This window comes from Mugil cephalus, chromosome 9, assembly GCF_022458985.1.
Source record: "Mugil cephalus isolate CIBA_MC_2020 chromosome 9, CIBA_Mcephalus_1.1, whole genome shotgun sequence".
Classification (NCBI taxonomy): Eukaryota; Metazoa; Chordata; class Actinopteri; order Mugiliformes; family Mugilidae; genus Mugil; species Mugil cephalus.
In genome coordinates this window covers 10,930,013-10,944,963 of record NC_061778.1, presented here as the reverse complement: position 1 = coordinate 10,944,963, position 14,951 = coordinate 10,930,013, and the positions used below count along the sequence as shown (strand labels likewise).

At 43.9% G+C, this 14,951-nt stretch overlaps 1 protein-coding gene across 1 annotated transcript in view; it reads right to left on the bottom strand.

The window, feature by feature from the left end:
- The window catches only part of schip1 (schwannomin interacting protein 1), a 195,156-nt gene that overhangs the window by 174,689 nt on the left and 5,516 nt on the right, over positions 1 to 14,951 (bottom strand). The window contains exons 3-5 of the mRNA XM_047593814.1: positions 13,346 to 13,413; positions 12,975 to 13,058; positions 10,852 to 10,993 (exon numbers count right to left, since the gene is read on the bottom strand). Coding sequence (XP_047449770.1) covers positions 10,852 to 10,993; positions 12,975 to 13,058; positions 13,346 to 13,413 — 294 coding nt within the window. The remainder of the gene's footprint in view (positions 1 to 10,851; positions 10,994 to 12,974; positions 13,059 to 13,345; positions 13,414 to 14,951) is intronic.

The window sequence follows — 14,951 nt, the reverse complement described above, 5'->3', positions numbered from 1 at the left end:
AGCAAGTAGCTCCCCCTGGTGACTGGCTGCGGTATAAAACATAAGCTCCACCCACTCCCCTACGTGCTAGTGGATGGGGCTTCGGCCAAACTAAATTGTTTTCAAGGTAGCTAATATTATACTGATGCATTTTCAAGTTTCCATTTTTTGGAGAAGTTTAGTTTTAGTTAATTATTTGATGGTATAGAAACAACGCAAGGAAGTGGGGACACATTGTCCATATTTATATACAGTCTATGGTCAATCCAAACAGATCCCCATAATGTACATATAGTCAATGATGTTTAAAAGCTTACATTTGTGGTCAAAATATGCATTTTTATTGCCTGATAGCATCTGTTCCCATTCATGACCAGTATACAGATGGTGAATTTTTAAATAACACATCCACATCTGAAAGTTTAAAGTTCGTATAGGTAAGGACATGTGATGCAGTCCCAGATCACTGGGTCAACATTTTTTTAATTAGTTGGTGTCAACTAAGTCACTGCTTCAGTTTCTAAACATATCTTGGAATCTATGGAAATACATCCTGAACAGTGAGGACTGGAAAGAGAGAGGCTTTAAAGAGAGAGACATTTCTACTTCTTTGCGTATTTCTGTATATGTATAAAAAGAAAGAAGAAAAGGCACAATGGAACTTACATAGTAAAAAGATGCTGCCAATGTTTTGAACTTGCCCAGCTGTGAAGTTTAGTTTTATGTCAGTTTTAGCCTTAACAGGAAATGTTTGGGGGGAAAAAAACTACAATTACAATCACAGCATATAACGGATCTATTGTCAGTAGTTAGGGAAACTGAAACGGAGCCAACTTAAATTTCAGGCATGCCAGAAACCCATCTGATAAACTGAGAGTCCTTGAGGTCGTTGATAATTCCAGCAATTAATCAGGTGCTGGCAGGAAAACTGCGCATCACATGACAACTGATCTGGCCCTTCTTCTCGATTCTAAAATTAGTTGATGATTCGGGGACTAAAATAAGGCTTAATGCGAAAAGATACTTGAACTCCTTCATGTGGAGCCACTCTTCAATGCCAAATGAATGAGGGTGGATCCATCCCAGGTGTTAGGGCAAGTATCTCAATGCAGGAACCTTATCTTAAACATTAAACATACATACATATATATATATGCAATATTTGTCTTTTGCTTGTGGCATTCAGTTAAAGAATAAAACAAGAAAGTGGCTTCAGAAACAGAATAACTTTCAGTCACAAATATGTGGCACCAGGAAGGAGAAGGGAGCGGATAAAACGAAGTAGAGTGGTTAAAAAAAGCTGATGGAAGAATTACGAGGGAGAAGTACCCAGTTGGAAGAAGAGTTTGTGCTATCGCAAGAACATTTTAGGGAGTTTTATGAGGTAATATTCAAGAGAAAGTTCTGGCTCAGAAAGAGAACACGGAGACCTTTTTTCATTTTTGCAAGACGGGATAGATTATAAGATTGCAAATTGATAAATGAGAGAAGTTTAAAGTTTATGGCACGGACATGAAGCAACGTGAGATTTACCACAGCTTCAAAAACATCTAGAGGTACCACTTTCTACGGAGAGCATTTGTCAGTGCTTTGGACAAACCGGTGCTCAGCGAAAGTTGCACAACTTCAAGCGGAGACTGACAGCTCTCACCTTTCCAACGGAATTTTTGCAAGGTGCTTAGAATTGTGATTGACAGGTTGGAGAGCGGCAGGAAGCCATTTGCATAAGTAAATAAGGCCATCCTGAGCAAGTTCACCGTTGCCATGGTGATGGCAGGAGGATTGTGGGGACCCGTTTGGCCAATGTTTAAGCTCCTAAAGGGGGAAACTGGGCAGGTGCTCTGTTTGAGAGTGCACATGCCTACGTGGGAGAACACGCCTGCTGTCCACGTCCACACACACGTCCACACACACGTCCACACACACGTCCACACACACGTCCACACACACACACACACACACGCTTATACAGTAGCTTTACAGTTAATGGAAATGCGTATGCAAATACATGTGCTATCACAGCGGCTTCAAAGATTGTGCGACCTATTATAGACAAAGGCAGAACTTCAAAGCAAAGGCTCTCGGCTGAGAAGACGGCCTGCATACTAAAAGCACACTTCAACAACACTGAAAGTGTTTTTACTCACACGGATGACATCAGAGAAATGCTTTGGAGCTCACATTTTTTTCCCCCACTCCTTTTGTTTGCTGCTCTCTTTAGTTTGTGATGGACTAACGAGTGAATACTCATTATGTGCACCAAACTAAAGGACGACACCTTCTCTCCTAATCCAGAACAAAAAGACACGAGGAAGGGCAGACAGAGATCAAATGCGCTGGTCAGAAACTGAACCATAAGGAACTTAAGAGCAACGACACACAAAAATACCAACAGCTGACACTGCGTGGCTAAACGTTAGCATTGCACGGTTTCCGATATGAGATCTTAGTCTGGAAAACATTGACTGAGCCCTGCGGCGAGCGGCAGCAGACTCTGAGGAGATGACGACGAGAGCTGCTGCCTCGCTCGAAAGCTCCTGCGACTCTAGAGCAAATATTTAACCCCAGCATTGTGGAAAAAGGTTCCTGCATCTCTGTTTTATCAATCGTGCGGTCATGATTATGATGGGATTGTTGTCACTGTGTCAACGGACGACACAACAGGATACCCGCCGCCGATCTCCTCATCTGTAGACCTTAGGTGTGTCTGCAGATAAAAAGATACGCAGATTAACAAATAAACTGCATGAAACTGCATGCAGCATGTGAAGGCAACCACCACATTCCGACGTCTCCTTAAATGACTGGAAAAACGTTTCATTAATAGCCCCCCTTTATTGAACTCCTGCCTCTGTGTTAGTGCACAGACTAATGAGACAACCCGGGCTTTATGATATCAGGGAGGTGCCTCTAGTTTAATAGTCATTGACCGGCTCATCACTCCTTTCTACTTGGCTTCCTCGTGGTCGATGGAAAAGAAGGAATAATCTGCCTTTACTGAAGCTAAATTGCAGAAGAAGGGATTATTCTTGAGACTTTAAACCGTTTCTGGTACGCCCCACCGCATGGGCGTATGAGAGAAAACGTGCTTTGTAGAATTGTTTTATTTGACTTTTCTCACTGTGCTCATAATTAGAAGAAAGGAAACGAATAACTTACAGGCCTGTCGCACACAACATGGCGTAAAACATGTAACTCAGAGCGTCTCCTGACCTTCTATCGATGTCACCGGCCCCTTCTAACATATATACAAGCTTACTTGATTTCCTCTCTGAGGATAGCCGTCTCCACTTCCCCCTGAGCCCCATCCTCACCACAAAGCATACTGTAAACACAGCAGGAATGCTGTCAGAAGAGCGTTATAATCCCTCTGATCTGGTTAATGGAGAGTAATGGTAGCTGGCTGATGAGCAGAGGGGAAGGGCGCAATTAAACGGCGGAGTGACGGGAGGGGGAGGAATGGCAGGAAGGTAGAGAGGGGTGGACGATTCTGTAGGTTTCCTATCTTTGTGGGTCAGAAAGAAGGTCAACCCCCAGCTCTGCTCCTCCCTTCTGCTGCCCTCCGCTGCTCTTTACACCACCCCTCTCTCCTCCAGGGATCTCATTATGGCAGGCTCATTGGCCATGAGGACGGAGCCTATCTGACTACGTGAAGGGCTAAAGAGGGGGGACAGACCCTATGCGTAAGAGGAAGGGAGTAGGTGAGTGTGAGAAAGAGATGGAGGAAGGAAGAAAGAAAGAAGGGAGGAAAAACTATAGGCTGCAGACGAGGGAAGAGGAGCAACTGGAGGATGAGTGCAGGGAGAAGCATGCTGCAATGGAAGAGGAGAGCGTATAGCCTTAGGTACCAGATTGCTATTACCGCTGCAGATGGTTGGGAGATGCTTCCAGCAGATTTATGTTTTCTTAGAGTCTGTTTGTGTGTACATATATGGGCGTGCGTGTCACATCCATCTCATCCATCCATCGTGTGCAGCCATACGTGAGCACGAATGCAGCTACGTCTTTGTTTCGTTTAAGTAAAGTGAGCTAAATTACATGTTTTTTTTTTTGTTTTTTTTTAGATAAATAACCAATTGGAAGCTTGTGAGTTTGCAGTGAACCACAGCCTGCAATCAAACCCCCGTACACCAGCTGTAAACCGCTGCTCTCGTGGAAACGCCCGGCACAGCCTGGCGTAAAGATCCAATCAAGTGATTTAAGACAGCAACAGCAGAAGATGTTAAGAAATAAAAAAATAAAATGAAAAGAGGACCCCCTTTTCAGTTCACATTTGTTTCATCTTTCCTGATCGAGATCTCCTGCCTCTTCCTCATTTTGTCACCTCGTGTCCATTTGTGCAACGGCTTTCATTGATTTGTTTTGGAGGGTCACAAGGCGCTTTTAATGTGCCACTGAAGATTATTGGTGTGCATGTGGGATGTGACGTGTGGATCTTTGCAGGTCCACCGATTTACGCAGATAACATTTATCTTTGGTGAAGACGCAGAGACGGTGATGAAGACCAAATTGGACACTTTGACACACACACACCTGCACACACACGCTCCATCCCACACCCACGCGGCAGGGCTCTAATGCAGAGTTATTATCCTCATAATCACTCCAAAAAGTCCACTGCATCTTATCTGCGTCCTACCTCCTCCTCCTTTCAGCTTTTTAGCCATCCATCGTTCTCTCCCCGCCTCCAGGAGACATTAGCTCTCTCCTCTCCTCATTTTCCCCCTCTGCCATATAGCCATGATGAATCTCAAAGATATCTTCCCAATGGGCTTTCAAAAAAATCAATGGCTATTTTGGAGCATCACTTTCAAGTCGAAGCTTGTGTGCATGCTGGGGTATGCATAACTGTGTCTCGGCAGATTCCCACATGATGACAAATCTCATATAAAACCCTTAGATAAAAAAGATTTCTCGGTCTCAAAAAATAGCTGGTGGCGTCGCCAGCAGGAACAGCTACAGGGAGAGTTAAATATGTATCTATATATTGCATGCTGTGTAATTATTAATGCTGCGACGGCTCCACATTTCAGCACCGCCAACGTCTCCTTGGCCATCCTTCACTAGTTCGCGGTTCCAGTGTGTGGTCATTTCGGTGTTTTTTTTTTTGCGCTTCTGTTGGAAAAAGTCGCCATTCCCTGATCATTTTTCAAATTAAAGAAGAGGCACTTTAACTCGCTGGAAGTAATTTAAGTCAAAACAACTCCCTCCAAAGAGTTGAGCTTCAGCAGCGGTAGCTCTGATTGCCTGTTCAGCCTTGCGAACCAGTGCAGGAAACGAAACGGACGTGAAGACAACAAAGAAAGACAACAAAGTTCTTGTTTTAGATCGTCTAATCTGAACATTCGAATATGCAAATGCATGCACGGCCGCATGATCAGCTCTGTGCAGAGTATTTTTTGGCACTGTCTCGCTTCTTAAGAGTCAAACATTCTGATTGGATTAAAGTTAGTGTGCTGAGAACAGTCAGAAAAACGCAAAAAGAATAATAGGGGACAAGTCAGAAGTGCAACAGGCATTTGTCCATGTAAATTGTAAATAAATGGATAAAATACTGTAGATCACATCACAACCTAAATAAAAAAGTGCAAAAACTGTATTTTTCTGGGAATGAATCAAGAAAACAGAAATACACTGAGAAAGTACTGATTTAGAAGCCAATTAAAAAGAGTGAAGGGATATCTAATAATAGATGTAAAAAGATGCATTTGCTACTCGATAATGCACGGTGCAGAGTGAGCAATCGGTTTATACATGATGAGTGTTAATTTAAATATGTGTTAGCCCATGTCTGTGCGCAGGCCAGGACGGAATATTCCTCTGGAGTTTATATTTTGCTCGAGCAATCACATTTTCTTCCCTAACGGATACAAATGCGAGAGTTAGTGTCTCTCAGGAAGCCAGCTGAGCTCGGGCCTGTTTTGACAGTAAATAAGCTAATAGGCAAATGTCATGGTTATTAAATGAGTTAAGCCCAATCGATGTCAACTCTGGAGCAGAGGTGTATAAATTCATTTCAAATGAGACACGAACTGACACCAATAAAACATTCGTTAGCATCTGTTTGCAGAAACGAGGGGATGGAGGGGGGGGCGGTGGCATGCGTTTTTGAAAGTGGATGTGGATGTGTGGAAGCGTGCATGTGTACGGAAAGGCAATGGGAGGGAAAGCGAGGGATGACACGGAGCGAGGGTGGGAAAAAGGGATTAAGGGGGGAAAGAGGTGGAGGCAAGGATGAAGCCGTTTCTTTGCTTTGTGAGATTCTTGGCGGTGAGAGATGAGAGAACGATCTCCCACGCAGGCTGCAGAAATGCTTACACTAACACTTTGCCTCTGCCAGGGCCCCCGAAAAGGAAGGGGGGGAAAAAGTGGAGACGTGTCACAGAGACAGGAACAGATCAATATTCGCAAACGGTGTTAGCGACCAGGCAGCCGTGGGCGCAGACTTAATACAGCCTAAACATAGATGATGTCATGTTTTAGCTATACTTCAGAATGAACTGTCTTTTTTACTCTATTCCTCTCTGTTCTACCATTCTTAACTACCCATAACTTCAGCGGTTTCACTAATGATCAGGCGGCCCGGCATTAGCGATGGCTTCTTTATGACGGACACAGCGCCGAAGCATTTCATCCCGATTCGCTTATCAGCACCCCGGCTTTGATCGTTGGTTTGTGTCTCTGAATTAAATTCACCAAACATCACAGTGGGCCACAAACAGCTGTGAATCACGGGGTTCCACTCAAACAACAAAGTCAGCAAATATAGACGCTCACATGTAAATGTGGAGGCTTTCACAGATTCCGATCGCACTATGAAAGGAGCACACTTTCGGAGCTAAATACGGGGCAAACTGTGCAAGCTTCTGAACGCTAATCTACATTTATGCTTAAAAAGCAGCGGCGCGGCCGAAACACACTTTGTATCCATTACAGCCTGCAGATCTTCATCCATTAGTTACCGCTAGTTTAGGCTCTGTGCTCTCTCTGCCGCGTCCAAGACCTCGTCTGAATTCAAAGCTGCGGCCGATAAGTTATTACGGATGTTTCTCCAATTTGCCCTGATAAGTGGACTTGCAGAATTTTAAGTTTAGCCTGGAGGTAGGTTAGAAACACGCTATTACGAGCACTGCCTGCAGCATTCGCCTTAAACATGTTACGCATTTAGGTGAAGTATTTTCATCAGTATTTTTAGTTCTATTAGGGAGGACTAGATGAGAGGAGGGATTCATCATATCTGCCTGTTTAATATGAATTTACAACCACTTTAACTTAGCATACCCAAGATGTGTGGTCAAATAAATCGCTTTGCTTTTTGTTTAAAGGGCTTTAGATGTTCTAGCAAGTCGATTCTTTCACCTTGCAGAACGTGGTCAGCCCTAAGCTAACCTTTCTCCTGGCTGTAGTTCAATATTTGATGAACAGATATTGCATCAGTCTTTGAATATAAGCCCCAAAAAGTCAAACTTTAATTTTATTTTTGGATCAATACTTGTTTACCTTAATTTTTCCAAGTGTTGCTATTTTAATGCACACATTTTTTTCCTTTTTTTTTTTTTTTTTACTACCCTAAGAGCCTTGCATTACACAGCAGCTCCTTCCTGCAGGTCAGCCCACATGAAGCAGCAGTGTGTCCAGAACAGTCAAACCTATTGATTTACTATCAGCGGTCCAGGCGTGACCAGAGCAGGACATGTAGTGCCTGGCCCCTCAGAGCGTAAATAATACATCTGGGTCTAGTTTTACAGCAGACGTGAGAGCACCGTTTCTGGACATGCAGCTGCAACATCAACTTGACAGTGACGCAAACAGAGTTTAATTTTGGGAGGTGTCATGAGAGCAAGTGTGAACCACGGATGTTTTTATTATATTTTATATTTTTATGTGGACAGGGAAAGAAAAAAAAACAGTTGAGTGTGTGCTACAGCATCTTCTCTATCTGTGCGCGTGTTTCATGAAATATGCATGAAGTATGTTTGAACCTTCTCCCACCCTCCCCTACAGGCCAGAAGCAAGGTCTTTCAAACCCACACATGAGCCAACATGGACACACACAAGCACACACACACAGATATAATGTGGCACCCTGCCCTCACGCCTGATGAATGTCCGTCCTTCAGAGAACACAACATCCACAGGAGAGTGAATGAGAGCAGGCGAAGGGAGCGAGGCAGAGCGAGACAGAGCAAGACGGCTTGAGGGGGCAGAGAGGGACAGAAAAAAACGGGAGGCAGGGCTGTAAGCGTCTCCAGAAAAACTATTTCTAAGGGGAAAATATGACGGAAGATAGAAAGTGGTTGATTGCATTTGAGTAGGCGTTAGTTGCATGCAGGTAAACAGAGCAAAAGAGGCAGAACATTCTGTCATACCTTGGCTTGCTTGCCAACACACGCAATTTGCCAAGCGGATATCTTAAACAACAACTTCTGAAGCAATCCTTTGGTGAATGACATCTCTCAAAGGCAACTCCATTCTCTCTCTAACTGTAATTGCACTGACTGTAAAGCTACACCAGAAGCCCAAATGTATCGGCCGTTGAATGAGCCGGTGGATTCACAGATTGCTTAATATCATTCCATCTTAAGCAGCAAGGCATGAGAATGATGGAGCGCGAGTAAACAACATTCCTCCAGGAGCTGCAGGACGCCAGCGTCAGAGGTTATCTGAGGTGTTCAGATCAACACAAGCAGAAGGAAAAAAAAGTACAACTAGAAAACTAGAAATACAGTAATAACAATAATAACATCCCATGATGACGTCATCGCCAAAACTTGTCTCTCATATTTTAAAGTCATGTCCATGTCCCTCTGTTTCTCCCAGGAAGTTCCTTTAACTTGCTTGGTCTCCATACTTTATAACGAACACATGCACGGATCAGCCATAGCATTATGACCACCTGCCTAATACTGTACCTTGTGCCTCTAAAACAGCTGTGACTCATCAGAGAATGGACATAGGCCTTCTGAAGGTGTCCAGAATGTTGTTAGTGGGGGCCGTCGGGTCCTACAAGTTCATGGTAGGGGCCTCTGTGGATCAGGCTTGTTCCAGTGTGTCCCAAAGATGCTTGATAAGTTTGGGATCTAGTGAATTTGGAGGTCAGGTCAACACCTTGCACTGTTTTTACATGTTCCCTGAGTTGTTCCTAAACTGATTTTGTGTGTGTGTTTGTGTCAGGTTATGGGGTGGGGGTGCCTGGTCTGGTCTAAGTGGGTGGTACATGTCTAAGTAACATCCACATTAATGCCAGGTCCAAACGTTTCCCAGCAGAACATTGCATTGTCACACGATGGTCAGTGTTATTTACTTCCTCCTGTTAGTGGTCATAATGTTTTGCCTGATCGGCGCACAATTCAGTTGCAACCAACGTGTCACCGCAAAATTGTAACGCAGAAGCCGACTCCCAAGGGGTGTGTGTGCTGCTCCTCTCTGCTTTGGACAGGCATGTCAGCTGAATCCTGAATGATTAACCAACCTTACATACTGTATCATTGCGGGACAGTGTTCCACCTAAAAACCCAAATACACCTGTAAATTCAAATGGATACAACCAAACCACGCCCCTTTACACCAGGTTTGCTTTTTGGAAAAAATAATTGTCTACTAGAATGTCATTAACAAACCTGTGTGTTCCCTACTGTTTTGAGTGAAAATGTACAAACTATACAAATATATGCAATAAAAGAGTAAAATATTATAATATCCTATGAAATGTAGTGAAGCAGTACTAGGAAGTAGTGCGAAATATCAACGCTCAAGAAAAGAGTAAAGCACTTGACTTACCGCGAGGGAACAGGGGGTTGTTTGTCATTTTGGTTTTTAAGTTACAGTAGCTTTCTAATTAGGGAGACATTTTGCTGCTGTGTAATGAACAACAAACTCTTTCAACCAGAACAAACAGCCTGGAAAAAAAAAAAAAAAAAAAAAACTAGCACACGCAGTCTCACCAGGACGCAAGCCCCATCTGTTTTTCTAAGGGATTCTTGTCTCCTTCTAGCTTTTAAAAGAGAGCGAGGACAAAATGCAACCCACACGCGCCAGCGCTGGTACCGAGACATGACATCATATTTTTCTATGCTGAGTCTCTGCAAAGAGCGTGGGCAGGCGCGCGCGGGCAGCTTGTGTGTCTTGGTATGATTACTACTCACTGCGAGAGCCGACACAGACCTGGAAACCAGCACAGCAGACTGTATGTATGTGTGTATGTTTATGTGTGTGAGTATGTGTGTGTCCACGTCTGTCACTTAGATCTTGCGGCGATCTAAAGGCATCTTTTTTTGTTTTGCATCTTTCTCGCATTCATCTTCTTATCACTGCCAGACTTTGTTATTTTCTCTGTCTCTTCTCACTATTTATCTCCTGCTTTTACAGTTATTGCGTTTTGTTTCTTCTCTCTCTGGCTTTTGTTTGGCTGCCATGCCCTGTGAGCACTGTTTAATTCTCCCCAGTGAACCCTCAGGAGGATGAAGGGGGTGAGGTGGGAGGAGGGGGTTGAGACGGGGGAGGACAAGGGCAGAGGCACTTCATTAATCAATCAACCAGCTTTGAAAATTTACCTAATTAACAGCTAATTACAGATCTGGGCAAAGTGCCAGTTGGCATCGCAGCCACCGCCACCAATACGACCCCCGTGGTCCCCCAAATGACACCAGAGGTAAACACCACCCACCCCCCCTCCCTCCCTCCATCCCATTTTCCCTCTTCTTTATTAGCCTGTCCATCCATGCATCCAGTCACCACTCGTTTTTCATTCTCTGCACAAACAGATCACAGCTGATAATACGCACACGACTGCAGATGAGATGTCTGAGTCTCTTGGCTCACTCTCACGCCATATGGCGGTCGGTCTGCGTGATTTTCTTCTCGCAGTCTTACCGGAGAAATATTGGAGGTCATCACGGGGTCCTGGAGGCTTTCTGAAGTCACCGTCCCGTCCCAGTGACGGCTGGTGTCGTTCTTGTCTTGTACCTGCCAGCTCTCTCTACGGGACATGCTGGCACGCCAGGCCCGCTGGATCCTGGAAACATAAGTAAAAAAAACAAAAGACGTATGTCTATGACATCTGACATCTATATTTCATATCAAGAGATGAGATTAATGGCAGGAGTTGCCATATGGGAGGAAATATAGTATGTGGCCAGGGTTTTAGAACTAAAAGCTTTGTTAATTTTCCGCACAGAAATGACTGGATGCCAGCGCATTAGCTGATAGGCATGAAACTCTCCATAAGTAGTAGCAGCATGTATTTACACTTAACTGTTTCCAGCTACTTCTCCAGATTTGCAGTTTTTCAAGTGATCTTTTGGCATCAATAAAGATGGAACACATCAAGGAAATGTTAACCGGGGGGTTCGGAGATACAAACATTCGTATGATTCATCTTGGATGAAATTTCGGCAAAGTGATGAAAATGATATTGCATTGGTTGAAAATAGTGTTTTTCCATTAGATACTCAAAGCGCTTACAATGGAATGTATTATCCATTCGTTCACACAGTCCCTCCCGGTGGTGGTAGACTACCTCAGTAGTCACAACCGCCCTGGGGCTGAAACGTGGCCTCCAATCCGCGCCTATGGTCTCTCCGACCACCACTAAACATCAATCACACACAATCATACACCAGTGCGGTTCACACTGAGTTAACACCAGTGGAGTTCACCCAAAGACCCAATAGACAGACTAGGGATAGGGCGCAATCGAATCGCCAAATTTTCAGTTATTGGCCGACCGCTCTACTGCCTGAGCTACTGCAGCCCTACGAGCCCTAGGCTGCCCTACACCCTACAAGCTACTGATGGCAAAAATTTGTCATCAACAAAAATTAGCAAAAAGACACAGCAAGGCAAAGTATAAATGGGTCGCATTTACGTCCCGCTTTAAGGTCTTGACACAACGGTTCACCCTGAACTGGTGTTAGGCTGTCAGAGAGCATTTTGGGGTGCTTTTGTAACGCCCCTGACCCTGTTGCCACTAATCGGATCCCTCTCACCGAGTTTTCGCTCAATTGTGCACGTTGCATTGCCAATCTGTGCTTTCTGTTCAACTTAACGATGCACAGTAGGAGAAATGAAAGCGACGAATGTAAGCCATGACATGCCTTGAGATGTAAGACAAATTTCAGAAGAATATTCTGAACGTATTCAGTCTATTGTATTTCAGCGGTAAAGCATCGTAAAGAACCAGTGGAGCGTTCTCTCCAGCATATTTATCTGGCCTTGGAATCTTGCTTTCACAGTTTCTTGACCTCTCTTCTGCTATCTCACCTCGGTTCGCAACCTCAACATTTACCTCTCTCCGTTTCTCACTTCTCCCCAACTCCAGGGTCCAGAATGGAGTGTAGCATCAATTACCCGATGGAGAAACACATTCACCTCCACCAGAGCAGAGAGACAGCTGAACCAAATGGAACAAATTGAATTAAGCCATAACTCCAAGCTCCAAAACCAATACCCCTCCACCCCCTTATTTCGTCCATTCCCATTTTCTCTACTTTTTTCTCTCCCCTTTTTTCTCATTCCACACCTCGCCATGCTTCCTGTTCCACTGCCTTTTCTTAGAGTTTATTTCGAACTGTTTCTATTTCATCCGCCTCACCTTTCTACACCCCAATCACTTCAACGCTACACAAAAACAGCTTTCGCTTCTCCATCCATGACTTTCGGGGGAAGTGAAAGCCTGAGGCGGGAGCCGTCCTTCCCGGGTTGTGCCATATAAATGTGCGCCTGTGTTTAAATGAAACGGTGTTAGATGAAAGATCACAAGGACTCGTGAACTCCGTGCACTCTGACACCTGAGTCCAAACCCAATCAGCGCAAAGATTGAATTAAAGTCATTTAAGTGGATCTCTGCAACACAACCAACAAGAACCAGTGGTCATAAGGTCAAGGGTAACGTGGATATGACATTCGATGAGACATTTTTAATAATGTGTAAATGAAACGGACATTTTGTTAAAATAATCATGGAGATGATCAAATAGGCAATGGTTGATACTTACACAATAGCTTTTATCTCTAGGCGTTGCTGCTGATCACGGTGATGAGGGCTATTATCATCCACATGGGCCTTTGAGGGACAGCTTCTGTAATAATGACAGAAGATTAAAAGAACTGAGGTCTAAAATGTCAAAAGAAATCTGTCAGTACAGCACACTCGCGTTCTAAGTCATCTATAAAGTGACAAGTTTCAAATAGTGGGATTGCTAGCGTATTTGTGAAACAGTAAAGACAACGTCCCTTTGAGGCAGAGCAGTATTTTTTGATAGCTTAACAATGTGGTATGAAATTATAACCCGAGACTGAAGGCTTTTCATTGAATGCATATTTTTTACCCATGTAGTAGTTTAAATATTACTTTGCAGCACCTTACCTTTCCACCTTCTGAACTGCTTGCACTCCGCTGTGGTTGCAGTAGCGATGGTACCTCTTCACTTCTTCCTGCACAGTAGAAAACACCATCATGTCACAAGAGGAGATACAATTACACACGCCAGTCAGGAGACAGAAGAAGTAGATAACATTGACCATCTTTTGGTCAATTGACCTGACATTCGTGTGGATGTTACTTAGACATGTAGCACATCCCACCCCATAGCAATGACACTCCTTGATGGAAGCAGCCATCCCCAGCAGGACAAAAAGCCTGACACACACACAAAATGGTTTAAGAACAACTAAAAAAAAAAAAAAAAAAAAACATGGAAAAACAGCACAAGGTGTTGACCTGGCCTACAAATTCACTAGATCCCAAACTGATCAGGTAACTATGGGATGTAGTGGAACAGAGGCCCCTCCCCTCAACCCATAGGACCCTAAGGACCCCCAGTAATAACATCTTGTTGCCAGACACCACAGGACACCCTCAGAAGATCCATAATGAATCAGAACTCTTTTAGAGGCAGAAGGGAGACCTACACAATATTAGTAAGGTGGTCATAATGTTATGCCTGATCAGTTTACATCTGCAGTTTTTCATGTATGTTTAAATGATCCTTCATAGACACACTGTCTTGCACGACTGCATAAACCTTTTCCCCTTTTCTTTTTAATCAGTTTATGAACCTGCAGGAAGGCAGTATGTCTGGAGCTGTAGGGTAGGATACTGCTGATGTAAACACTACAACAGCATTTGTGGTCTACATGTATCAACCAGCTACAAGCTGTGTTTCAGCTACAAACCAGCAGCTGAAACCCATCTCAGGCAACTATTTGTTCTTGTTTGTGTGAGTTTCCAAAGCCGCGAAGCAGCCCCCACTCCATCTCCATCTCTAGCATTCACCATCTGTACCCAGCAGGGTGCGAGTATTTTTCCACGTTTGGGATTATGCGCTACATCAATATGATCAGCTCACAGATCGCTGCGATGCAGCAACGAATCCCTATTACACGTGAGAAAGAAGAGCCTCGTGGTAGAGCATTACCATGCAACACTGTAGTCTTTTAGCTCATTTAGCTTTACAGCGTGTAACTTGTCTGTTATGAATCAGTCTCACGGCTCTTATCAGCGGCATTTCCGGCTGCAGCAGGCAGCCGTTTCCAAGTAAAAAGCTCAGATTGACCCGTTGTATATGACACACAAGTTAGTGAGTGCTGGTGGCTATAGAAAAGCAGGTAGCGGCTAAAGAGCCAGGTATTTTTCTCTCTGGACTTGAAAGACTTGGTGATGGAAACCAAATAATGACCTGCTGCAGTCATGTGAATGATGCCTTCAATCTGCTGGATGCATAATTAAGCAACAATCTCAACTTCGGGAGTTGATATCGTGCCTATGTCGCTTTTACCGTTTTTACAACTATGAACAACATGTTTCCGCTTCTCTATTCTGAAAGGCTGGTAGGGATTAAGTGTTCTAGATGCCGGGCCAAAAGGCCAAAAAGGGTTTAACATATTATAGTATCAACAAGTGCTGCAGTGCATTAACAGAAGGAGCCAACATAAGAATCAAGAATCCACGATAAAAGAAAAAAACAGCAGGC